We start from the raw sequence: 27,911 nt of genomic DNA, 5'->3' as shown, positions 1-27,911 counted from the left end.
AGCAGGTTGGATAATGGATAGATGGATGGATGTAAATATGAGGGGTGGTGCAGTGGGTAGCGCTGCTGCCTCGAAGTTAGGAGGCCTGGGTTCGCTTCCTGGGTCCTCCCTGTGTGGAGTTTGCATGTTCTTCCCTTGTCTGTGTGGGTTTCCTCCCACAGTCCAAAGACATGCATTTTAGGTGCATTGGCGATTCTAAATTGCCCCTAGTGTGTGCTTGGTGTGTGGGTGTGTGTGTGTGCCCTGCGGTGGGCTGGCACCCAACCCGGGGTTTGTTCCTTGTCTTGTGCCCTGTGTTGGCTGGGATTGGCTCCAGCAGCCTCCCGTGACCCTGTAGTTAGGATATAGCGGGTTGGATAATGGATGGATGTTAATATGATTCTGAAAATGTTGAGAAAGGCATTGATTTGACTCTGGGCTGTTGGAAACCATTTTAATGAAATGTTAGATTATACTCTGAATTTTGGGACTTATTTGCTAGACAAAGCAGCTGAATGAACATTGCAATAAAGGTGTTTGCACTATGCACACAAGGATTCCAGTACAGATTGCTGGATGTTATTACAAACCCAGTTCATACCTCAGAGCTCCAGAGGTGGAATAGTGAGTACAACCCTGACTCGGTCTCTGATGGGGTTAAGAATACCCGGAGACTCCAGAGATGTGGACAACAGCCAATCATGTAAACAATAAAATAAACTTTATTTAAACATAATAAAATAAATAATCTACTGTACAACAAAATAAAATCATGATGCAAACTAATGTTCTAGTTAATCATATTTGTGATTTACTAAAACAGGTCACCCAGGGGGCACTGCCCTACCAGTCCTACACCATGCCGCTCAGGCATGTGGCTTTTTACTCAGCTCTCTGCCTCAGTAAATACTGGGCCCTGTCTGAATGTTGACCTGGTTAGAAAACAACAGATCCTCCCTGGCATTATTGCAATCAAGGGCACAGAGATGTTTGCACGCCCATGGATCCTCACACAGGGAGAAGCAGAATGTGTTTGAGTGCCTTCTGCTGGGGCTAACATAAGGAGAGTTGTTGGTTATTTCTGACCACTACTGAACTGAACTGCTCAGTCAAAAACTATCCAGCAGCTTTCAAACAAATGGAAAACTGAACTACTGAAAAAAAATCAATAGTCAAATAGAAAAAGAGAAGTGTATAAAGCACAAGAGATCTTGTATCCGGCAGAGCCCAGCCTGCTCTGGCAGACGGTAATGTAAAGCTGCCAGACAGGCCATAATGAAAGGCAACCATATGAGCTACACTGCCAATTCAAATTGGGCTTAGGGAGAACGTCTCTGCGGTGTCATACAGAGGTCCTCACTCTGTACCCTAAAGAAGAATCTGCATGTCCAGTTCCTGGCAACCCTCAGCAGTGCAGCCCACGGCCAGCATGGAGAGCAGGTGGACTTATGAGCAGCTCCCAGTGACATGAACAGTAGGTTATTGCTGATTAGATATTTGAGGAGTGAAGGGATGAATGGGGGTCACTGAGGGGCATAGGGGGACGTCGAAGGTCCTGCTGTGCTTTATTTGCAGTCATTGTCCTGCTCCTCTTTGGTGCTGCAGCTACTGCTCCGTCGGCTTGGCAGTGATGATCGAAGACATCCATCGGCCCCTCTCTCCACCAGCTCTAAAAATACAAAGAGACAAGATATTGGAACGTGAGTCCTCCTGTTCTTCACCATGCACAACCCAGAGTTAAAAATAAAGGTCCTCCTCCTCATCCCTACATGAAAACTTACAAATGTCTGTTTGTCTGTTTCTCATAGCATAATCCCCAGAGGTAGAGATACAGGACCCCCCCACACACACACCCACACACAGTTAACTGTCTACAGGTGAATGTATAGACCCTCCTCTTCCTCGTTCGTTATTTGCCAGGAGGAAATATAGGGACACTGCTCTTCCTCACTGTGTGCTACAGAAAAACAGTGTCCACCTACTCACGTTCATGTTACTCGGCAGGCTGCTGCGTGCTTGCACCCTCTCATCCGCCTACCCGCCCTCCTACACGCCTGACTGTGTGACGTGCTGGGGGTTTCCAAATCTGTATGCCCACCACCTACTTCATCTGCACCTGCTGCTAGCATCAGAAAGGGGGTGGGGGGATCATTTCTGTTCTTAAAGAGCATTCAGCTTTTAGCTAAAAAACTGAGCCCATGTGCCATTTTTAGGAGGCATTGTCTCCCATGGGCTCCCTCTGTCACAGACCTACCCAGCTCCTTCACAGATATCGCCTGAGTTCCAACTGCAAATCTGTTGCCCTTATTTAGAGTTCCCATTGCTTTTACATTTTTGACCTTTAAGGCAAAACATCTTATTTCTCCACTTGAAGCAACTGTGACCATTTCACATTTTTCTTTTAAACAATATGAGTGCTTTGTAAAGTTCAGCTGTTTATCCTCTATCACATGTTTCAAACATTGGAATACGCCATCTGTCTACATTTCTCACTATTTTTATAACAAGTTTTTTTTCAGCATTTGGACCTGTTTGCTCTTTTCAGTATAGTTTTATTTTTTATGCATCTCACCTGACAGTTGAATTGTAGGCAGACGCCCAGAAGAAAAGTGTAACAGGCAGGAGCAGTGAGGTGGGAGCTGGACAGCTCCTGCAAGGACAGCACAACAACCAGTTTGGCAAAAGCAACAATAAATGAAGCTAAAAAAAATCAAAGCACTTGAAGCAGGTGCATCATATTTTCAAAAAATTAAGATGATTTGCAAAAAAACAAAATATCAAGAAGTGTGGCTGAGTGTTTAAGGCATTGAGCTGTGAATCATAATAATTCTGGGTCAATCTCCATAACTCACACAGTGTGTGATCCTGAGTGTGTTACACAGCCTGTCAGGGCTCCAAATGTTGACATATAGAAACAGCTAGAATAGTACAATAATATAAAGATTGGTCATTTGTTTTTTATTCTAGCATTACTGAAGTTGTAATCTATGCATCACATATAACATAAATAAATTCAAAGTGAAGCAGAAGAACTAGAAAAGACATATAATGTGTCACATCCTGGGGCTGTTTTTAACAGAAAAACGGTTTAGCAGCAGATGGAAAACAAGAAAAAAAAATCAGCAATTGGGGTAAACCTCATTATCTTCATTCACAATCAATTGTCTCTCAATCCGCTAAACTTCACACTACACTGTGTCCTGCTAAGGTTGGTAACCAATTCAGTGTCCATTTCATCCATCAGGCAGGGGACTCTTCTGGTTTGTGCTACAAAGTGCTAATACACTATCCACTACGGACAATTCATTACTTTAACAACACAGCATACCCTTTATCACCCCAGGTCTGCATTGTGTCTAGAAATATATGTATACAATTGAATTTTCTGGCAGCACCATGCCTTCAGCACTAACTCAAACATGCCCATTCTCCCTAATGGCATAATGGCTAAGACAGACACTCTTCTTATTAACTTTCAGGAGCTAAAGGTTGTGACAGCATAAAAGCAGGGTGGATTGTAATCTAAAGACCCTCTGCTAATAGGAAATGGGGTCAGTCATTTCGGATTGATGTCACTATGCTAGGAACACCCTTTACTAATGGGCAAGTAGTGTGGTGTTGTGGTTAAGGCTTTGGACCTCAGACCCTGAAGACCTTGAACAAGTCACTTCACCTGCCTGTGCTCTAAATGAATAAACAAATTAAAGGTATCTCAAATGTTATAAATCGCACTGGAGAAGGGCATCAGACAAATAATAAGTTATAATAAAAAGATGCTATCGTTACTTGTCAAAGCTACATAATACTTAAAATTCTACAAATGTATCCTGGAGGCATACATTGTAACTCAAGAGCTCTGGTTGTGTTTTATGAGGCTTAAGTCTGTCCCATTTTGCTTTTTCGTCTTTTGTTTATCCCCACCCATGCAGACTGTTTTACTTTGCAGGGCAGACATGCTTAGGACTACAAAAAATGATGTAAGGCATAGCCAGCATAATAACAACACAATAGTTATAGGTAGTAATAGTAGCAACATTGTCACATGTACAATAAATATATAAGAGGCATAGAAAAATCCTTTGGTTTTTGGTGAGCTGTCACTGTGTTTACATCAATTGGAGGTCAAGTTTATTCTTTCCTGAGTTTATCCATCCATCGATTATCCAACCCACTATATCCAAACACAGGGTCACGGGGATCTGCTGGAGCCAATCCCAGCCAAACAGGGCACTCCTTAGGGACAAGCTGACGGAGATGGGATTATATTCATACCTGGTGGCATGGATCGTGGAATATTTTACAGACAGACCTCAGTATGTGCATCTCGGGAACTGCAGGTCTGACATTGAGGTCAGCAACACAGGAGCGGCGCAGGGGACTGTACTTTCTCCGGTCCTGTTCAGCCTATATATATCGGACTTCCAATGCCACGTGCAAAAGTTCGCTGATGACACTGCTATCGTGGGCTGTATCAGGAGTGGGCAGGAGGAGGAGTATAGGAACCTAATCAAGGACTTTGTAAAATGGTGCGACTTAAACCACCTACTCCTGAACATCAGAAAAACCAAGGAGCTGGTGGTGGATTTTAGGAGGCCCAGGCCCCTCATGGACCCCGTGATCATCAGAGGTGACTGTGTGCAGAGGGTACAGACCTATAAATACCTGGGAGTGCAACTGGATGATAAATTAGACTGGACTGCCAATACTGATGTTCTGTGCAAGAGAAGACAGACAATACTTCCTTAGAAGGCTGGCGTCCTTCAACATCTGCAATAAGATGCTGCAGATGTTCTATCAGACGGTTGTGGTGAATGCCCTCTTCTACACGGTGGTGTGCTGGGAAGGCAGCATAAAGAAGAGGGATGCCTCATGTCTGGACAAACTGGTGAGGAAGGCAGGCTCTATTGTAGGCATGGAGCTGGACAGTTTGACATCCGTGGCAGAGCGACGGGAGCTGAGCAGGCTCCTGTCAATCATGGAGAATCCACTGCATCCACTGAACAGCGTCATCTCCAGACAGAGGAGCAGCTTCAACGACAGACTGTTGTCACTGCCCTCCTCCACTGGCAGACTGAGGAGATCGTTCCTCCCCCACAATATGCGACTCTTCAACTCCACCCAGGGGGGTAAACGTTAACATTAAGTTATTGTCTGTTTTACCTGCATTGTTATCACTCTTTAATTTAATATTGTTTTTTTATCAGTATGCTGCTGCGGGAGTATGTGAATTTCCCCTTGGGATTAATAAAGTATCTATCAATCTATCTATCAAATCCCGGGCAGGTCGCCAGACCATCGCAGAGCACACACCCACACACCAAGCACACACTAGGGACAATTTAGGATCGCCAATGCACCTAACCTGCATGTCTTTGGACTGTGGGAGGAAACCCACGCAGACACAGGGAGAACATGCAGGCTCCACGCAGGGAGGCAAACTCGGGTCTCCTAACTGCAAGGCAGCAGCACTACCCACTGTGCCACTATGTCGCACTTTCCTGAGTTTATAAAAATAAAATATTCTTACCCACAGGAAGTCATGGCGAGTGGTACGATTGGGAAGATTAAGAGAGGTGGAGGTTGTCACTGCCTGATTCTGAAAAAGTCATTTTTCCACCATGACAATGCACCAGTGCCCACTGCAAAGCTGACCACTGTAACTCGAGAAGTCTGGCATCCAGCTGGTTGAATTCTCTCCTTATTTGCCCAATTTAGCACCTTGAGATTTCTGGTTATTCCCAAAAATTAAAGAACCTTTGTATGGAAAAGCAATTGACATATGTGATGAATTGATTGATGCCATGAATGAACAACTTGAGAGCTAAACGAAAGGGGACTCTGCTGCTTTACTTTGACAAATGGATCGAGCATATGAAAACTTGCACTGACGATGCAGTAATGTCACCAGTAAATGAACTTTCATTGAGGAAAAAGTTTTGGCGTTAAACGTTATTTCTATCATTAAAGGCTAAGGACTTTTGCAACGCCCCTCAAGTATACTGTTTTCACTTTGACATTAAAGAGTGTTTTTCTGTTGATCAGTGTCAAAACAGACAAAGGAAATCCTCTATGATTCAGTGTTGACTTACAATAAAATGGTAAGGTGAATATTTTTTATAGGCACTGCCTAGACATACAAGTTGCATCATAACATTTAACATTCTGCTACACGTTTAAAAAAGTTTGTGGTCACCGCGGGGCACAATATTCCAGCAGCATCAGGCATTTGACAAAAACAAACCCTGGATAAGGTGTCAGTCATCAGTGGGTCCTATTGAAGCACACAGCCACACAGGGCCAGAATAAACTCACTAGTTCACTTAACCTGTACGTCTTTATTGATGGGAGAGGAAAATCTAACAAATATAGGAAAAACAAGGAGACTCCATAAAGACAACAGCCGGTATTAAATTCAAACTTAGTATCCTGGATCTGTGAGGCAGCATACTAACCAATGTGCCACTGAGCCAGCCTTTACTGCATCAATACTTATTCATTTTGTGTGGCCCCCTCAACTTCAAATTTTCTGTCACCTGTCCAGAGTGTAAGCCATTGCCAATCTGTCACTTTTACAAGTCAAATGCGGAACTTGTGGAATCTTTACATGGTAGTTCACTGACCTCTTTAGCAGATTGAATCGGTCTTTATCCATCCATTTTCTAACCCGCTGAATCCAAACACAGGGTCACGGGGGTCTGCTGGAGCCAATCCCAGCCAACACAGGGCACAAGGCAGGAACCAATCCTGGGCAGGGTGCCAACCCACCGCAGGACACACACAAACACACCCACACACCAAGGCCAATTTAGAATCACCAATCCACCTAACCTGCATGTCTTTGGATTGTGGGAGGAAACCCACGCAGACACGGGGAGAACATGCAAACTCCACGCAGGGAGGACCCGGGAATCGAACCCGGGTCTCCTAACTGCGAGGCAGCAGCGCTACCACTGCGCCACCGTGCCGCCCATCGGTCTTTATGCTCCAGTGAAAATGCTTAGCTCTGCTTATACCCATCTTTTGTCTATCCCAATTTATACTAGGTATTGAAGGCAGTGCCTTTAATTATTTTCATCCAAAACTCAGAAATTCCTTTTCCTCTTCCAATTAGAAACTAATGCAATCATTTTATATACTTATTTGGTCAAACATTTTAATTATTTCTACTTGACTTGTTCATGATTTGCTTTCATATTTTAGCATATCTATTATGGTTCTATTTTATTTATGCATGTAATTTTTTCCTATCAATATGACATGTCTAAGCTGTATTAGTGTAAAATGTTTGATTCCTAACTGTTAACTACCATGCATTTTCTGGATCTACTCAAATCGGGTTAAAGGGTTACTAGGTCATATACTGGCAGCACTGGCTGGAAGACAGAAACCAACATCAGACAGACTTGCTCATGCACACCCACGCTGACTCATACCGGACCAATTGAACAATCACCGATCAACGTAAGAAGTGTTATACTTCGAGGAAAACTCACAGGGAGAACATTAAGATGCCGCACAGACAGTGACCAGGCCAGGATTTGATCCCAGTCTTCTGAATTTGTAAGAAAGTAATGCTAAAACTATACAACCTTACAACCCTTCACAGAATTTACAAGAAGCAAGACTTATCATACCTTTGCATGGTTATGGCACTATCTCGGTGTGCAACAGAGACAACAACTAGCTAAGGTGTAAGACTGTAACATACAAAGTGGCTGGTTGATTGAGTGATCTGGAATAAAGTCACTTAAGCTGCTAGCACTCACAATACACGAATGCAGTACAAGCTGCTCTCTAACTGTTAAAGCATCTTGGGATTGTGTTAAATAGGTAAAGGCCCTTGCAACTACTCTTTTTCTATAGCAAGTTATGCAGTGCAGATTTGCAGTGGCAACAACGTATCTTGGTGGTATTGGGTAAAAAGGAGGACTCGACTGTTTGCTTATAATTCCAAGAGCTAAACAACAAGAAAAAAACAAAACTGACATCCAGCCACTCATCATTGGCGGGGCCTGTGTGGAGAGGGTCCTGGTGTTCAGGTTTCTGGACATTGAGCTGGAGGATGACCTGACCTGGAGCGCCAATACCAAGGAGATGCTGAAGAAAGTGCAGAAGAGACTGTATTTTCTGAGAATCCTCTGAAAGAACCACCTCCCCAAAAATCTGCTCCTTGCCTTTTATCACTGTTCCATCGAGAGTGTGCTCACATACGGACTGTGTGTGTGGTACGGCAGCTGCACTTCCTCAGAAAGGAAATCGCTCTACAGGGTCATCAGGACAGCGGAGAGAACAATTGGTTATACCCTCCCAAATCTGGAACAAATCTACACCTCCCAATGCTGCAAAAAAGCAATAGACATTTCACAGGATTCATCACATCCCGGTCATTGCCTCTTCCAGCTTTTGCCATCGGGCAAGAGATATAGAGCAATGAAAACCAGGGCTTTTTAAGTCCTCCCGGCCATTGGACCTTGCTTTATTCTTTGTTATTTAGCATTGCCTAATCTTATTTTAATATTTGTATTGTTTATAAACTTTTCTTTCTTCATCTTGTAAAACACTTTGAGCTACAACAGTTGTATGAAAATTTGCTATATAAATAAATGTTGTTGACTGTCTATTGAAGAGCTCATTCATGTATCCACAAGGTGCAAGTCATTTAATTGACTTAGTATGAGGCATGAAAATACAAATATCTAGAGAAAACCTATTCATATCCTTTATAAAGGGTATACTTCAGGCTTCTCAAGCTGTAAAGTAACTTGCATCACTCTGCTCCTTATATATAGAGTGTCCCAAAAGTCACTTTACACTTCCTTTTTTCTGTTTCATTCCAGGTACCATTCAGAGAGACTTAAGCCATCAGCATATGACAACTTAGGCTTTGCAGTTTTTGCTATCATTAAATAACTATGGTTGCTAGTCAGAGATTTCCTGAACCTCAAGTTTCCTGACTGATGGATCGGTTGAAGGGGTCCCTTCTAATGGGCTCCGCTCTCCCCTGACCATATACCTTGTGACTTTTTTTTTGTGGGGCTATATCAAAAGCAAGGTGTATGCCAGTAAGCCCCGTAACCTGCCACAGCTTGAGGAAAGAATCCGCATGGCCTGCAACGAGGTCAGGTAAGAAATGCTGCAAAAGGTTGGAGAGGCTTGCCTCCAAAGGTGGCTGAAACTTGTTGAAAATGGAGGCGCTCATGTGGAGGTACTGTATACAAGTAGTCTTCAAGGCGTTGGAACTTGATGGCACACCTAACAAGTAAAACTGCAACGAATCCTTTGTTGATGCTAGAAATATTAATAAACTCAGGTTCTTGTGTAATTTTTAGAAATTTACTAAAAGTGTATAGTGACTCTGCGGTGGGCTGGCGCCCTTCCTGGGGATTTGTTCCTGCCTTGCGCACTGTGTTGGCTGGTATTGGCTCCCAAATCCCTGTGACCCTGTGTTAGGATATAGCAGGTTGGATAATGACTGACTGACTGACTGACTGTGTAGTGACTTTGGGACACTCTGTATAAAACATATACAACAGATACTGTGAAAATGAATGATATTAACACACTAAAAATTACACTTAAATCGGCATATGTAGAAGAGCCTATGCAATGCTCATAGAAACAATTGTGCTACATGAAAATAAAAACTCCTAGAGGAGTGTATACTGAGAGCACATCTTGGGCATGAACCCTTTGGACAAGGCTACGCAGCCGGCTGCTCCCTTTGTGCGATTCTGCTTAGAGTTCAACAACAAACTGAAGAACCCCAATTAATTGTATAATCAGGTCCTGAACTTTGGTGCCTCCGTGGTTACTGGCTGCCTGTGGATTCTTCTGAGAAGCAGCATGGGATGATGGAAATGAAAACTTGTGCAATCTAAAGCTGGTGTCAAGTTGTAGTGCAATGCCTTGAAGCTCCTGCAACCATTGAGTTGCTAGCAGTAATCATTGTTTCTTGATTCTTTCTTTTGATTCAATTCTTTAAACTGAATTTTTCATTTCATGCTCCTATTATTTTATAAAACTGCACCATTAGCTAGATGAAGCAAATGAATACGTCTGGGATACGACAGTTATGGCTCATCTGTTCTGACTTGATTTTAATGTGCACTCTTTAGGTGTTCGTGGTACACCACGGCTTTGTAAAAAAGAAATGGTCGAAGGTTTCCAAACTCACATTCCTTGTGGACTTTAAGAATGTCAGAAGCACATAACAGAGTAGCAGTCTGTGTTCATCATTTTTAAATGATTTTACAATCTTGGAGGGTGAAAATAAGGACACACGCAAACACAGAATGACACAGCCGGCTATGTTTGAAACAAGTGGCACATGGTGACACTTAATGATACTGTTGCAGATTATGCTGATGGCAGTTTCTTACTGGAATGCTCGCAATGTACTGGCATGTTTACACTAAACTAACACCACTGTGCGTCAGAAGCACTGTGGCCACAATCATTTTACTCTCTGTAGGGAATGAGCTGTACATCTGCTTCAAAATGTAAGTGTGAATGGGGTGCAGCTTGAACCAAATAGCGTTGCATGGTTGAACAAACATAAAGAATCACTTAGTCATATGATTCATATACAGTAGTGCTAAGGTTGTGGTAATGAGTGGGGCTGTTAACATCTCAGTGCTCTCCTACCACTTTCTTGCACCCCACCTGGTGCTTCTCTACAATGCTGTCCGGGTTACTTGTGCCCGTTGTACTTTAAGCCCCACTTAGTAGAAAAGGAGTTTAAGTTCTGCTTTGAAACAAAAAAGCTAAACTTAAATGGAAAATTAGCTTTTAAAGACTGAAAGAGCTTGTCCCTTAAGGTTAAATATTTTATTTAGGAGGAAAAGTCTGTCATAAATATTTCCTATCACACAACCAGACTACATTTTGGGGCAGCATCTAAGCCCAGGGACAGCACATTGGTTATGGCGAACTACTTCACTGATATGATACCATGTTTAGATCCTATACCCAGTTGCTGTCTGTCTGGATTTGGCATTTTCTTCCTGTGTGTGTGTTAGTTTTTCTTTGGATTTTCCATCCACACCCCAAAGACACACATGTTAGTCCAATTAGTGGTTCTAAATTGCACCATTATGGATGTCAGCAGATTCTGCATCTCATCCAAAGTTGGATTCTGCCTGGCATCTGATTCTGCCAGAATAGGCTTTAGCCCCCTACAACCTTGAATTTGAATATGCAGATTTGGGAAAATTCTGTTGGCAAAGCTCAGGATATTTTCATTTGCAGTAGTAATTTAATTTCTGTTGCTTATAACAAGTATTGTTAACCTAAAGGGGGGGGGGGTACAAATTAAAGTCAACTGAACCCCCCCAAGGATGCTTTGCCTCATTCATGACTGACTGCTAGCTACTGACCTCCTGGCAGGATGCCCCCCACTGTGTTTGGGCTCAGCTTGCCAACATGGTCATGTGACACAAGCCTTGCCAATCGAAGCCCCTCATCCATCAAGGTCTGCTGCATCAGGTGACGGTTCCAGGTTGGTGGGCCAGTCAAGGTAAGTTGGGGTTCTGCAGTTGGGCAAGGGGAAGAGGAAAGACTAGATCTCGAGCCCAGCCCTGCATAACAAGCACAGGAAAGACTGGTTAGATGTGACTATCACTCCTTTGGCCCCTAATAAAGAGTTTGAGGCAGGGAGTTGTAATCTTATGGCACCTAAGGCTGAACCACTTTCCCACCAGCTGTTAATGCTCATTGCTCATGGGCAGGCTCAGCCAGTTATGGAAGCAGGAAATTCCTGCACTGGCATATTTATTCAAAAAGAATGTGAGAAGTGAACAATGTTACTCCACATACAACCTACCTTGTGTGTGCCCATCAAGGCTCTCTCCAGAAAGGCTGTCCTCATCTGCTCCATGGCGGAAGCCTGGATTGAATCCATCGGCCCCTCCAACATGTCCATCTGCAGGGTCATGAGAGGAGGAGATACACTCAGACACCATCACCTGCAATATAAACAATCACTCAGAGCTGCTGACTCTTAAATATAAATATTTCGACCAAACCTATGGACCATAAAGGGTGAAGACAAAACAATGGGTTTGGGTGTGGACACAGGCCAGAAGAATCTTATTCTGCATTGATTGACAATATATTTTTACAACATTTGAACAATCTAGATGAGAACAGGCCATTCTGCCCTGTAAAGCTCGCCAGTCCTATCCACTTACTTCTTCTAAAATACCATCAAGTTTTAAAAGTCCCTAAAGTCCTACTGTCTACCACGCTGCTTGGTAGCTTATTCCATGTGTCTATGGATGTGAAGAAAAACTTCCTAATGTTTGTACAAAATTTACCCTTATGTTTCCAACTGTGTTCCTGTGTTCTTGTTGAACTCATTTTAAAGTAACAGTCTCAATCCACTGTACTAATTCCCTTCATAATTTTAAACACTTGAATCATATCTCCTCTTCTCTTAAACTCTGAAAAGGCATGGCTCTTTTAATCTTTTCTCATAACTCATCACCTGTAGACCTGGATTCAGCCTTGATGCTCTTCTCTGGACAAATACAGACAAACATTTAATAAATGGAGTAGATAGATATAAGGCAGAGTCATCCTCCCTTACTGGAGGAATGAGCATGAATGTCTCTTAGTGGAATGGACAGTGGATGGGAAAGACATCAGAATAGTCAAGTGGACTCTCTTTTGGCTAAATTTGAGACAAATATACATTCTTCTAGTAGAACCATAGAGGAGGGGTCATGCACAGTATTAGATCTTTATGGGGAGGTGGACATGAGACACTGTCATTTACACTTCATAGAATACACAGGAAGTGTAGATGGCTATTTTCTATAATAAAGTGGACACAAGGCTCTGATAATCATTTAATGGAGAGAGTGGCAAGTATGTATGGCGTTTTCCAGTTCATTGGAGTTTCATAAGCATAGACAACAATTTATAGTACAGCTGACATGGGACAGTCACATTAATTTCAATTAACTGAACAGGAAGCAAAGATGGCTACTTCGTATGGATTGGAGTGAAGTGGACATGAGTAGAAATAGTGCTTAATGGTGGAGTAGACAGGAGACAATAACATTTCCTCTAAGCAGAATGATTAGAAGCACACGTACCTCCTTTCAGAAGAGTATAATGGGCATAAGCCTAAATATCTCATTATAACAGAGTGCACATAAGAGTGTGATGTCAGCCCTCAGTGGAACAAACAGAAGACATGGTGGTGTAAATTAAAATGGACAAGTGCACTGTCAGCTCTGTTAGTGGAGAGAGTGTTGATTACAGACGTTCACTCGGAATGGAGTTTGCAGGAAACACAGGTGGCTATTTCCTGCGGAGAGGAGTGGAATGGAGTGGACACAATCATCATTATTGTTCTTTCTTTCTTTCTTTCTTTCTTTCTTTCTTTCTTTCTTTCTTTCTTTCTTTCTTTCTTGTTTATGGTGAATTACAAAGGTTGGAATACTATTATTTACATGCATTTTTTACAGGAGCACATAGTGGGGTGGAGTGATCCTCAAATGGCTTAGTCACAAGACTTTGCTGTTTGTCTGACTATAAACAGCTTATTAAACCTGATGCTAACATGCAAGAATGACACTTCATCTCATTAGAATGACCAATCAGTTCATAAGGCTGCAAATCACTCAGCAGACCTAAAGTACAAGCAAGCTCCTCCAAAAAGAATGGACATGAGGTGCACACAAGCCTCAGCCTCTCCTCAGAAAAAGTGCCCTATTGAGTTACACAGGTCATAATTACTCACCTCCTGCTTGATTTTCTTCGGTGCTGAACCGTTTGCCTCATCTGTGCTTAGCCTGCATTAAGACAGAAAGGTGAGGAAAGATGTAAGAATGAGAAAAAAAGGTGCAAACATACAAATTTGCACAGAGACATCAATATGGTGTACCCACATTGTTCGGCCTAGGCTCCTTAGAAGGATTAAACAATGAAGTAGAAAATATTACTTATAAGGGTGATGAGCAATAGTGGGTGGTTCTCCCATTAAAAGTTGTACAAAGAGAAAATTAACATGACTCTGCTAATTCGTCTTGACCTGTGTGTATCTGAGCATAGAACTTCATGACTGCATATTTTTCTGGTCAAGCGTTGATTTGCAGGGGTTTTGTTCATTTCAGAAAAAAACAATCTGAGCCTGAACCCACAATTATTCGAGGTACGCACACACACATTTACTTGTGCTTGGTTAGGCACACACTTATAAGGGACGCTTTGCAGAATAGAGCAGTGCTTGGCACACGCCCACACATGCTCACAGAGGTGGGCGCCTCACACACACCCACACACGCACAAATACAGATGGTTCTCACACACGCATAGTTACACTCGCCCCCCCCAACTGGTGGGATGACTCACACATACGCAAGCAAGCTTTCCTTTGCTGGGACATTATCAGGAGAGAGACAGGATTGACGCAGTGATGCAGCTCCTCACCAGCCATTGCAAAACTAGTGACCTTTATACAAGCTGCAGTTGAAAGGGACAACCATCTGTTTGCAAAAGGACTGGCCAGCACTGCTGTGGGAACACTTCTGAATTCCTAACCCAAATAAAATGCATTGTTCAAAGGTTGGGAGTCATTCAGGGTAATCAGGCTGGTCCAGTTATACTGGAGGGAAAAGCAAATGTAGAAACCTTAACAAAATTCAAAAGTATCTAGATAGGATATGAGGACACCTTAGCTTTTACCTAACCAAAGAAGCCTGATGGATTGAATGTTCTCCTGCCATTTGTCAAACTTCTTATTGTCTTATGTGGTGGGGAGGGTGTTGGTGTAATGGTCAGCTTCTTGTTTTGTCTTAACTCTTTGAAAATGTGACATACACCAAATCAGAATTCATATCCAGTCCCTCCTATTTCACTCCCAACCAGTTAGTCACCTGGAGCACTTGAGGGTACAGGTGTAGGCACACTCCCGTGCCACCTGTCGTGCCAGTGAGAAGAGCTCCACCCTCCGCAGAAGTAGGGCATTGTCCCGAATGCAGAACTGTGCTGATGCCTCATTGATGGTCAACTGTAGAAAATAAAGAGAGAGAATGGGGAGTGGTGACAGAGAATGAATTTCACTGCAATATGAAAGATGCCATGTTATGGCAAAACAAAATAACAATGCCTAAAAACAATAGGAGACACTTGAGACACCATGTAAATCAAAAATATCTGTTGCCTATGTTCAGTTCTTCACAATCCTTTTACCATCAAGCAATGCTGCATTTCTGCTTGATTTTAAGCACTTTTGAAGGTGGCAGAGCAAAGAAGGAGATATACAAAATAAAAGGATGCGTGAAGTTAAGTCCAGTATGTAATACGTCTGTCTTTAGATTAGGGTGAACAGACCACTGAAGTGGGCTGTCCAGGATTGGTTCTTGCTGTAGGCCCTGTGCTGCTGGCACTGCTACACTGAACTGGCTAAGCAGGTTAGAAAATGAATGGATGGTCACCAAGACTACTCCTAAGGGGAATACTACACTCCAGGAAGAGCTTCTTGATTGGTTTTATTGTTATAATAATTATTATTATTACCAGCAATATTGAATTCAGTTAACATGACAAAGTGATGCAGGGAGCCAAAGCCTAATCCAGCAGCAAAATGCACAAGACAAGTGGTCACCATTGATAGTGTGCCATAGATAGTCTACAATTACCAATCAATCTCATAGCATGCTGTGGGACTGTGGTTGGGGGTCAAATTCACAATTTTCTCCATTTCCTGAACCTCTTTATCCAGTTCAATGTGGTGTGGAACCAGAACATATACTAGCAATATTTGGGCTCAAGGATCAATCACATATGAGCCATCACTCTATAGTAGACCATACACACCTTTACCCACAAACACTCCTACCACATAAATTTACGTTAAACAATTTTCCAACATGCATGTATTGTGGGATACAATGGTAAAAACAAAAGAATCCAAAAAAACCATATGGATATGGGAAGAACACGCAAGCTTCTTATATTGACTGAGAGAAGTCTCTGTGCCACTGAGTTCTAATTTTAGTGACAATTTATTATCCATGAATCCATCCATCTTTTTATTTTTTAACTCATATTTACTATTTAGGGTCATATGGAACCAGTAGGTATCCCAGTAGCACTAAGCAAAAGGAGCGAACCACCCCTGGTTAGGGTGCCACTCCATTGAAAAGCATAGTCACACACATACCCACATTCACTCAGACTGATCCACTCATAGAGTCACCAGGCAATCCAGAATGCTCATCCTTGAAGAACCTGGAGGAAAATCCACATAGACATTGAAGAACATGAAAACAGCCTGCAGTCAATACCCAGACTGGTATTCAGATATTTATTTATTTATTTAGTTAGTTAGTTATTAGGTATTTATCCATCCCTTTTCCAAAACCTGCATATGAAAATGCAAGGGTGAAGGGCAGCTGGAGTTTAACCTGCTGGCAATGGATGCAAGTCAGAAAGGAACGGGGTGCCAGCACACTACAGGGAGTATACACATCATACACTTCTTCCTCTAATAATACATACAATCTTCCATACACATACAACATAACATTGCCATATTGGTTTAATCAATCCACTGTTGTAGGAGCCTACTAACAACAGTTGCATAACAGGACTGGGTGCCAGTCCATCATACAGTAGGTTGCGTGCACTTACACTTACACAGGTCCGGTTTAGAATAACCATCTAATACACAAGACTTTGAGGATAATGGAGGAAAACAGGAAAGAAAACCATAGAGACAGGATGAGTGTGAAACTGAATCACGAAACAAACCAAAAATTTCAAATCTGTGAGGCAGCAGGGTCAAAGATGATATCCTTGCTGTATATGATAACTTTTTTTTCCAAAGAAAGAGAGCTTTCGGTAGTTTTCCATACTTTTTTTAGTTATATGAACCATAACCTGATGGTTAACTAAGAATATTCATTCCTCGAGTGCACTGTTCCCTTTTCATTATAATTTCACCACACCTTTCTGCTGAAACCAAAACACTGGAGGTGGATGAGTGCTTCTGAACGATGCAGCAGAGGTCATGTTACTCCTGTACTATAACTTCATACATCATATTGAAATGATGTCAGTAAAGACTGATAACACATGTATTTATAAACACAAAATGAAATATATGGCAAGTAATATGGGCATATTGGGACTACTTAGTGCAGAACTGATACACAAAGGAGCTCCTGGTGGCTTACAGGAGATATTTCTGCTAGGTATCCCTTGATGGTATTCGGCTGTGTTAGATCTTTAAATAAGCTACTGTGAAGATAATGATGCATAAGTATTTATTTAATTATATGACTTTTTGTTTTTTATTTAGAGTCTAATTTGGAAAATGATTTAAGAAAATGCATTTTGAGTATAACAAAGGAAGCCCTCACAAAACCAAGATATCTACATTTGGAGACTGTGTGGCCGAGTGGCTGGAGACCACTGGATCAGCAATTAAGTTTCATGACTCACTCTGTGGGATGCTGAACAAACTATTTAGCATGTCGGAATCCCAAAGGTACAAATCTGTAAACAACTGCATTGCACATGCAATGCTCATTATAATGGATTTTGGTTAGCAAAGGCACTACAGTTAATAAAATGTATATGGGTGCAAGTCGAGATACAGTACCTGACACAGTGGGCCTGGAGTCTACTGTGCTTACCCTCTGTGCAGGGTGTCAAAAGGATTTTTAGTTGGGAGTTGAGATGCTCTGTTATATAAATTATAGATACCTCAATTACTGGGGGCAAACAAAATTCCTGTGTGATATATGTGGTGGTCTACTTCTCTGCACTCTTGCAATTGATTATTCAGGTAATGTAACCTAGAAACCGATAAAACCACATCTTTGGTAATCTGTGGTGGACTACCATTCCGTCCAAGCTCTGCTTGTGCCTAGTGCTGGTGGGAAAGGCTATGTCTGGTCAAGACCTTAGAACTGGATCAAGTAGGCTCAGTAAATGGACGGATGGCTGGATTAATGTTACTCCATTCTGTATACATTAAAGCACTTTCATCTGGTATTTATTATGAAAGGCACTGTATAAAATAAAATGTGGCTGTCTGATCCAATAAAAAATGCACATTTTCATCAGTTTGGTCTCTGTCCTTAATTTCTAACCAAGGAACAGTTAAGCATAGTAATAACCATTCTAACATTTTCTGAGCACAATGCTAACACACAAACAATCTGTTTTAAAGGTAAGTTGAAAACTTTTCTGTCTTTATTTCTTTGATTTGCTTGTGCTATTGCTTGTGAGTGACCAGATGTGTTTTTAGAAATTGGTGCATCCTGCCCATAATTGTACTATCTGTCAGTGACAATGGCTGCAATAAATGAGCATTCATAGCAGATTTTTGAAATATACACTACAGTGGGCGTTTTTGACCTGGTGGCTTTACAAAGCAGAACTGAGCCACTGATGTGTGTGGGAGTGTGACCAGGATACAGCTGGACTCATCAGACTGATTGGTTCCTTCCCTCTCTCTGTAGTAGGACAGAAGACGAGCTGGTTGACCTATTATGTGGGGTCACGATGGCCCTATGCATCACCATGTTGACAACTTCCCTCTCTCTGCAATCTCTGCAATCCAGAAAGTATTCAAGTGCACTCAAATGCAAATATAACACATTTAGAACCTTGGGATTAGAATCCAAAGTATATTTTTATTATAAATATAAATGGTCATTTGTACAGAAGCCAGCAACAATTACTAAATGTAATTTACTAATTTCACCAGGCTTTGGTTATACAACTTAATGAGAAAATACTATAGTAGGTAATAATCAATATCAAACACACTTGTCACACTAAATTCATTTATGTGAGACTGGCACATTATAATGTGTTGATTTCCACCTTGCACCAAATGTTTTCAGGACAGGACATGATCTTCCCACAACCCTGATCTGGAAAAGCAGGTTAAAAAATGGATGGATGGATAGATAAGTTATAATGACTGCAATTTTTAGAAGTTGATATGAATGTGCTGTAGTGTAACATAATTAGTGGTCCTAATCATTGAGGTTATAGCCATCTGCAAGTAGTCACATTTTGGAACCTGTACCAATTATCCATAGTTAAGGATAGTAATTAAGAGCTTCATCAATAAGGCTACAACAGAAATTAATCTATTTAAGTAGTCTTCTTTACACTTATACAGACCAGCCTTATGAATCAATGTGACTGTAATCATATGCAATTCATTCTTTGTAATCTGTCAAGGTGACTGGCTGTAGCTGATACAAATTGTTAATGGTCTTAGTCAATATGGCTGTGATTAAGAAAAAATTATTACATTGGTCATTCAAGATCATTTGCTCTTATTAAATAGCAATGATTAAAGGAGTTTAGCAATGCAGCTACACTTGGATGCCATTATTCACAAGTCTGAAATTGTGCTGATGAGGATCAATTTATAATTAGAAGTATAAGCCCAAGTTGTTGCAACTGGACTCAATTAACTACTATGAAACATCAGTCAGGATGAACGGATGTAATCAGCAACAGTGATTCATACAGCTGTAGCTAAATGTAATTAATTTCAAATAAAAGTTACAATCATTATTTGCAATTAAAGAAACTATGATTTTTAATTAACAAGGATGTGACTGAATCCATTTATAAATAAAAATGATTGGTGTTCCTATCGATTTTAATTATAACTTAATAGGATTCATTAAATTCAGAGGGTCATAATGATTATCGACACACAACAAAAATAATAGTAGGCCATATTCAATGTGACAGTAGATAAGTTAAGTTCATGAGTCATGTCAGAGTAATTGAATAATTAGAGGCATTAATGCATAAACTTGTAAAATGGCAGGGTGAACTTCATTCACAAAGTCACTATGATTGTAGGCCAATATTCTATTAATCACTATGGAAGGTTCTTCTAAGTACTAAGGAAAGGGATCTTTACCTCATGATGGGTGAGTTGCTTGCCTTCTCGTCTCTTGGAGTCGAACCGACCGTAGATCAGGCTATACTTGCGGATCTCTTCCTCCTTTGCTGGGTCCATGTGGTCCATATCAAAGATGTGCCCCACTGTCTTGGCCAGCTTCTTGTTGAGCTTCAGCAGGGCCTTGACCTCACCAGGGTCAGTACGGGGTACTGTCTTCATGAGCCGCTCCACACTCTCCGCCACAGCCTTCACAGTCTCCGCCTCCAGTCTGGCACTAACCCCCAAGGTATAGGACATAGGTGCAGGAGGTGTGGAGGAAAGTGGTGGGGTGGTAACAGCATGGTCATCTTCTGCAGGCTGACTGCTGGTGCAATGGTTGCTGTTGACCTCTGGCTCTGGGGTGTGTCGTCCAATCCAAGACCCAGAATGCTCCCTCAGATCTAAAGGGGAGAGTTGCACTCTGTCTCGGTATGACCCTTGAATATCTGGCTGGGAGCTTTGAGATGATGGGCTTTTGGGACTTCCACTGCACTGTGGAGTGAGGGCAGAACCTGGTCTCTCATGATCCCCACCACCTGGTGAGCTTGAGGAATGTCCATTGCTCACGGATTTGCGGTGCCCCGGAGCATCACAAATTTTGAAAAGAGGGATGCTATTAACTGGAACACTTGCAAGGGGCTGATTGAAGAGGGCTGGATTGGTGGCCCACTCGCGCAAGGCCTTCTGCAGCCGCCGCACATGGAGGGGTTTGGTAGCCATGCCAACCAGGGCCATGATTTCCAAAAATTCCTCTTCCCCTGCCTCACACAGTTGCTGCACATCATCCCCACCCTGCTGAATGAAGGTGTCATAGTAGGAGAGCAGATTGGCACGTTGCAGGACCCTGTACAGTTGGAGCTCACCAAGGGTACGTGGAAGGGACATCATGGGTCACACTTCCTGCAGAAGCATTTGGAGTAGAAAAAGGAAACACAAATTAGTCAGGAACCAGAGAAGATATTTGCTACTTACAAGGAAACTAAACATTCCCAAATGCCCTAAAATATAATATCAAAGACAGAAGCCTACAACTGCAGCTTGAGGGTGTATGAGAAATATCATGGATCTCCATGCACTTGCTGCCCAAACTGAAAGACAATGAGCTGTGGGCACCCTTGTTTACTTTTTTTAACAATTTTCTTTGTCAGGGAGCTAAGCGTTTCCTAACAAAATCTGGCACAAGTAAGAACCAACCTTGGATGGAATGCTAGTCCATCGATTGACACTTTTATGCACCCTCACTCAAAATAGATCAATTTGCACACACCAGCCAACCTAATATGCACATTTTTTGAATGTCAAAGGAAACAGGAGTATCTCAAAAAGTACCACATTGACAGAAAAGAAACATGCAAAACCCACAAAGATAGAGACTGGTTTGAGATTTCATGCCATGCTGTTGGAATTGAGAGTAAGCACTACTTACCCATGTACCAGCATGCTGAAATTAGTATATTTTCTTTATATTCCACAAACAAATAAACTAGGCATAATTTATGGAGGTTCTTTGAAGAGCATTGCCTCACATGAGTTTATACTGAAATATGGAGTAGCGCTAAAAGCCCTCATAATGCCCAGAGTTGAGGACACAGAACTTCTTAGTACAGATAGTGGATAAACTAGGCAAAACAACACACATGTAAATAAAATGAGTTTGGAAAGGTATTGATAAGGATACCTGTTATTATAGGCACCGATAACAGAAAATATCACTCCCAAAGCTAGTTAATCTAATTCATTGTTGTTGGGGCCTAGAGTCTGTCCTCGCAACCCTGTGCACAAGAACCCTGGAGGGGGTAACAGTGTGTCGCAGACCCATTCAATCACACAAACACACCCAATGGTGCTAATTTGGAATCAGGTCTTTGGGAAAGTTAGGAAAAAAAAACAGTACATGGAGGGAGGGGGTCCACACAGACAAGGGGAGAACATGCAAATACAACATAGACAATAACATGTATGGAAAATGATATAAAATGAAACCCAATGATGGGGAAACGGACAATGAATGAAGCATACAGGAGATGAACTTGGAGCCATTGAAAAGGCAAAGTTCAAATTAACCATATCAACAGGCCATCTACTAGGAGATGACAACAAAGATAAATTATACTTGAGGTGAAGTATCAATTAAAAAGGCAAACTGATTACAGAGAGAATGTAGAATCAGCCAACTGAAGGAGTAAGGAAGCCGACGGGCTACTGAAAGGAATAGGTCAAGTTTTAAGCCCACTAATCAACCACCTTAAGCCTGAACAGATCAGAAGGTTTACTGACAATACAACCAGATAGTGACCAAAGGTGGAGAACGAACACACTATGCTGAACATGCCAATTATACAGCATGTGGATCATAAACAGAATGAGGCTCAAAACCTCAGCTTTAAAAGAATGACATTGGGGTAATCCTGCCAATCTTGCACAACTTGCATTCAGGCTAGTCACTAAATAAAGCCATGACGAACAGACCTATCTGGTTAGTTGAACTTGGCTCACAAGAATCTAACAAACCGCCATATTTGGAAATTATTCTAATTTGCCTTTACCTGGAATGCCCATGTGGCATTTCTAGAATGAATACCAACAGAAATGAGCAAAGTTTCCAGCTCCTCTTTGCTTGTCTGTACTTAATTATTTTGCAAATAATTTCTTATTGTACATCCATCCATCCATTATTAAAAAACCTGCTATATCCTAGCTACAGGGTCACGGGGGGTCTGCTGGAGCCAATCCCAGCCAACACAGGGCACAAGGCAGGAAACAAACCCTGGGCAGGGCGCACACACACTCACCCACATACCAAGCACACACTAAGGACAATTTAGAATCGCCAATGCACCTAACCTGCATGTCTTTGGACTGTGGGAGGAAACCAGAGCACCCGGAGGAAACCCACACAGACACGAGGAGAACATGAAAACTCCATGCAGGGAGAACCCGGGAAGCGAACCCGGGTCTCGTGTTAATAAAAATTACTTATGAACACTTTCATTTTTTTTCTTGCACCTCCTGACTCACCATTACAAGGAAACTCCCATATATGATATATCTATCATTCGACTCGTCTTGATGTTTAGTCATGCAAGAGGTCAAGTTTTTTTGGGTTCTCTCCCATTGTTTTATAATCTAGTCCCGAACAAAAAATCCAATTTAGGCCATGTTTGGACCACATTTTTTGCAGGAAATTACACACTTATGATAAAGAGTGAACCAATAGGTGTCTTTACCAAAAATGATCAGAAGAAGTTGTGCATAGAAGGGGTAAAATTATTTTCATAAAACTTTGAAGAAATGGAAATTGATAATATAGGCATGTGGAATCTATATATATAATTCACTAAGGCAAGACACCCATGGAAAGCACACCGGAAGGGTGCGTGGATTCACTAAGGCGTCGACAAGTAAGACACCTATGGCGCACGCAGGAAAGAGCCACGCCCACCAACTCCAAGACCATTGGATACAACGACAACTCGCAGAGCCACGCCCACCAACTCGAACGCGACGACACAGAAAAAATGGCGTCATTTATATTCGTCTGTCGTAGAGGCTACATGCACCTCCGAGCTACGTTGACTGTTCATAGAGGCATGTTTCTCGCAGAGGTGAATCGCCATATGCAGCGTGTAAAACGGTTTGCGAGGGGTATGCCATGGGATCCTTAAAACAATCCTTTACAATTGAGGTTAAAACAAAATGAAGTAAGCAGTCTTTAAAAACCAAGTTTTCGGTTACGACGCACGACCGCGTGCACCATAGCAAACTGCGTCTTCTTAGATGCTCCTGCAGGAACACGGAAAGTCTACGCGAGTCACAGGTGCATCTGGACTGTGCAAAGACGACAACGACTCAAGTGACGAGTTGGAGGTGGGCACATGAGCGATGGCGGTCCGCCAGTTTTCAGTAACGAACGATTGTGTGTTGATTCGTTCCGTGCATTGTTACAATGTTGCTTTTCTTGCTGATTTATTACATTACCGATTTTTCAAATGTTAATTTTCTCCCTGTGCTTAAAAATCATTAAAAAAACGGCCTGATTATGCGGCGTATGGTACGCCACGGGTTGGCTAGTGTTGTTATATTCTATTTTGTGGTTAATGATCACAAATATTTCATTTTTGAATCTTTACTGGAGTTCATACCCTTTAAGAGACACTCCTATAATTTGAAAAATTACTAATTTCTAACATGAGCATGTGGGGTATAATTACAGACTATTTCAAGGTCAGTGATTACAAATATGATGTTACTTTGATTTTTGTTCCTTTTCTAGGAATCTAGCCCTCTAAGGACCTCTATCAGAAGGTGGAAAATGGCATATTTCTGTTACAATCGAGATTTTTTTGACTTTAAACATTAGAATTGAAGCACATATTTTAATATTTCAAATATCTGATTCAACTATTCTTCTTTATTATATACTACATAAAGTAAACCATTACATTTCTTATGAACACCCTGAATTAGGGTGCCTTATGCTAATTCGACTTTTCAATTATTGTATTAAGACTGACTCTGTATTGCAGTCCATTCATTTGCATTGTCAGTCCATTCACTGTGCCATCATCTGACTTTTCGGCAGGATGTCTGCAGGTTCACCCAGAGTTTCAATACCTGTATTTCCCTGTAATTTATTCTGCAGGGAATGATAACGTGTTATTTTGTGTCGCTTTGCACTGCATTCTTTTGTGCTTTATAAAGCACCTTGTGATGATACTATGTATAAAACAGGCACTGAATAAAATAAAGACAGCCTGATAGACATTGACATCTGTTACTGCTTCAGCTCATCTTAAAGTTAGTTTCAAAAACATTTATTTTAACGTAATAACTGGAATAATGGCACACTAGGTTAGCACTGCTGCCTCCAAAGGTAAGGCCCAGATTTTAGTTCCTGGACAGCTCATTTTCTGTATAAATTTGTTCTTTCCTAGAATTTGTTTTGCCAATACTCCAAGTTTTCTTGCAGTTCTCAGAGATGTCCACATTAAATGAAGTGATACTAAAAAAGCCTTGTATGAGTATATGTAGGTGTGTGCGTGAATGTGCTCCATGACACACTGCTGATCCATCCTGGGTTGGTTCCTGCTGTAGGAGATTCAAGCTTTGTGTAACCCTGCAATCTAATAAAAGGTTAGAAAAATGGATGGATGAATAATGAACTATTTTACAAGCATTTTATTAAACAAGGAAAAGTTTGTCTATACTGTATATTTCATCCATTCACTCTGAACCTGCTTTATTTAATGATATTAAAAAACACACACAAACCAATGAAGTTTCAACCGGTACAGTGCTGAATTTCTTACCTTCTTTTAAAATGTAATTTGCTTTTTCTTCAGTGGCTCTTCTTAAAGTCTTTTAGAAGTGTTTACTCAATTAAGCTAATTTGTATAATATACAATTATTATAAATTCTAAATCAGTTTTGCATAGCCTTTGTGACTTCTTGTTATTATACTTCATAGTAAATGTATAATATATATCTGTAGTTTTTTAATTTATTTAATTAATGTGTCTTCTTCCACTATCATCAGCTTTTTTGATACTGTTACAAATTTGTTTTGCTTTGTGAGGAGCCTTGTGACAGTGAATACTGGGAATTGTACTAATTCAGTTCAGTTTATTTTTGTATAGTACTCCTTACTGGGTGCAGGGACAGAGTACACTGACAAGTTCTCAAGTATAAATTTTACAAATTACTAAATACAAAATCAGTACACATAAAAAACACAGATGTGTTAAAACACACAGAAAATAATACAAACTTATTAAAGTTAATGAAAAACAACCATACAGTACACCATACCATCTTCTAAGCCTGCTTAATACCAGGTAGGGTCATGGGGGCCAACAATATCTGACCCTTAATTAATTGTTGATCTATGAGCAGCTGGTACTAATCAAGTTAAGTATGGATTGATAAACAGCCTTGTAATGTATGTCCACCCATCTGTCCGTTTTCCTGTCCAGTTTGTATTTGGTGGGGAGCTGTTGCCTAACCCAGCAGCATTTAATGCAAGGCCTGAACCAGACCTGGACGGTGTTGCTTGTCCATTGCCGGCCATACTTATGCACACCCACTCTTGTAGACTTCAGATCTAGTGCCAGTCTACTGAGAAAGGCACTATATACATTGAACTGAACTGAACTGAACTAAATATGAACCTGAACAACAAATAGCAAAAAAGTACTCAGGTGATCCAGCATGGCACAAACACAACACTTCTAATAATTTGAAAATGTGCTTATTTCTAACAGCATACACTTATCTCTAACATGCAAAATTCCTCATATATCCTTTAATATATATGGAATCTTGAAGGGCTCAGAAGCAAGAATAGATAGCACAGTTATGGTTTTCTCCAACTTGCTACAGTATGTCTTCCTTGATGACTCTTCTCCCCAAGCAGGGTGTGTTAATAAAAGTCAAAGTGTGAAAACAACATGCAAATTGGTTATGCTCATAACTGATTTGAGAAACTCCAGTTGCAAAAAAAAAAAGAACATGGAAGTCTGATTACGACATTTCCAGCTTAGCTAGGATTAAGGTGAGCAAATATGAATTACCGCCAAGAAAGCTTTAAATAGTGAACTTTGTATTAGTCAATCACTCAATCAACCACTCCTCTTATATCCTAAATAATACCGTTCGATGAGCGCAATAACACAAAGCAAAATTCAGAATGAAAACTACTAATAGAACAAAGCGTAAAATAAGTCAGGTCGCGTAAAATAAGTCAGGTCACACGGAAATAAATTCTGAAATGGGAAAGCCAGCAAAAATAAAATAAACTGACCAGAAAGTAGGTTGATTAATTTGACAGTGCCAGAGGAGCTCCCTATTTGCAATAGTTCTGTTTTGACCCGTGAGATACCCTTCCACAAGCTTCTGGGGATTAAATGTTTGATGGACTGATCTCCTAACTCCAGATGTCCTACATAACAAGCCTCCCTGAACTCCACTTACTACCAGGTGTCTGCCAACAAACTTCCACAATGCGCCCACGTCCGTGCCTCACCCCTCTGCTGAAACTGGATCTAAACCTGGATGGTGCAGACCTATTTTGTCTTCACGTTTTCGACATTTTACTAAAAAGTTGCATGAAAATATTTCGCTATTAACAATAATCGTATCACCTTTTCTGGTAGATCCAGTGGGATGTGGTCCTCTTGCGTTCGATCGCGCGGTCGGGATCCGGACTGGGTTGGTCTGGTGCCGGTAAACAGGAATACGTCTTGCCGCGAGTTCCTCTTGTCCTTAATGTGCCCGATCACACTCTGGAAGTACTGCCCGTGTAAAGATGATTCGGCTGGGAATGCCACTGAGTTTGTGGGGGGCGATGCCCTCAGTCTGAGTCCTAGTGTACTCGCAAGCGTAGTGGGTACCAAGGCTAAGTCGTTTGTCCCAGCGAAGAAGAGATGGGCAGCGCCAGTACAGAGTACGCTCTTTTAGGTCTCTTTCGCTCCTCTTAGTTTAGACACTCACTTTTTTTCCTCTTTTAGTCCTTGCCTCTCCCCGGCTGCATGCGCTGCGCTGTCTCCTGTCCTTCCCAGACTCGCATTGTTAATGACGGGCTGAGTCTACTGCTGCTGCTGCTGCTGTTGTGCGTGTGTGGGTGAGAGAGACTCGGGGGCGGACTGCAGCGCGCCATCTGACCGAAAAAGTGCTTTCCTCTCCCGGGGAAAAAAGAGAGAGAGAGATAGAGAGAGAGGCGTTTTCAACCTGGAGGTGTGGAGTAGCTCATAATGTGGGGGGGCTGGGGGTTAACTCTTTACTACCAATGTACCATCCACTACGGTTGTAGCCCGCCCTGTTGCCCGCATATGGACCAGTAAATAAGAAAGCTACAGCGTCTGCTCAGGGTTTACCTTCCACGTTTCGTTGTTGCGTTGCGCACGAGCAAAAATTACAAAATTAAACTGGTTTAAATGGGACGCGCTACGTGCACGCGCATGGGTTCAGTTCATTCGTGGATTAAAGACTATAATCTGTGATG

General features: G+C 41.6%; 1 protein-coding gene across 4 annotated transcripts; it reads right to left on the bottom strand.

Moving 5' to 3' along the window:
* Window positions 1-683: 683 nt before the first annotated feature.
* On the bottom strand, window positions 684-27,911 carry nab2 (NGFI-A binding protein 2 (EGR1 binding protein 2)). Of its 4 annotated transcripts, XM_039747350.1 has the most exons (7): window positions 27,052-27,903; window positions 19,892-20,812; window positions 14,862-14,995; window positions 13,727-13,778; window positions 11,801-11,942; window positions 11,355-11,555; window positions 684-1,648 (listed from the first exon to the last, which is right to left on the bottom strand). In XM_039747350.1, exons 2-7 carry the CDS (start codon window positions 20,798-20,800, stop codon window positions 1,545-1,547), a joined length of 1,542 nt encoding a protein of 513 aa, XP_039603284.1. In that variant the 5' UTR covers window positions 20,801-20,812; window positions 27,052-27,903; the 3' UTR covers window positions 684-1,544. The 4 variants fall into 4 exon arrangements, with proteins under 4 accessions (XP_039603284.1, XP_039603286.1, XP_039603285.1 ...); XM_039747352.1 differs by lacking the exon at window positions 11,355-11,555 and having other exon boundaries at window positions 27,052-27,911; XM_039747351.1 differs by lacking the exon at window positions 11,355-11,555 and having other exon boundaries at window positions 11,801-11,899; window positions 27,052-27,909.

This window comes from Polypterus senegalus, chromosome 3 (assembly GCF_016835505.1).
Source record: "Polypterus senegalus isolate Bchr_013 chromosome 3, ASM1683550v1, whole genome shotgun sequence".
Lineage (NCBI taxonomy): Eukaryota > Metazoa > Chordata > Cladistia > Polypteriformes > Polypteridae > Polypterus > Polypterus senegalus.
Note: the sequence above shows the minus strand (reverse complement) of the source record. Positions and strands in the feature narration are given on the sequence as shown.

Excerpts from the sequence above, each read along its gene's own strand:
- nab2 (XM_039747350.1), bottom strand. The coding sequence starts at position 20,800 with ATGATGTCCCTTCCACGTACCCTTGGTGAGCTCCAACTGTACAGGGTC. Across the intron at positions 13,779-14,861 it reads TGTACCCTCAAGTGCTCCAG|GCTAAGCACAGATGAGGCAA; the intron begins GTGACTAACTGG and ends GTCTTAATGCAG. Across the intron at positions 11,943-13,726 it reads CGAAGAAAATCAAGCAGGAG|GTGATGGTGTCTGAGTGTAT; the intron begins GTGAGTAATTAT and ends TTTATATTGCAG.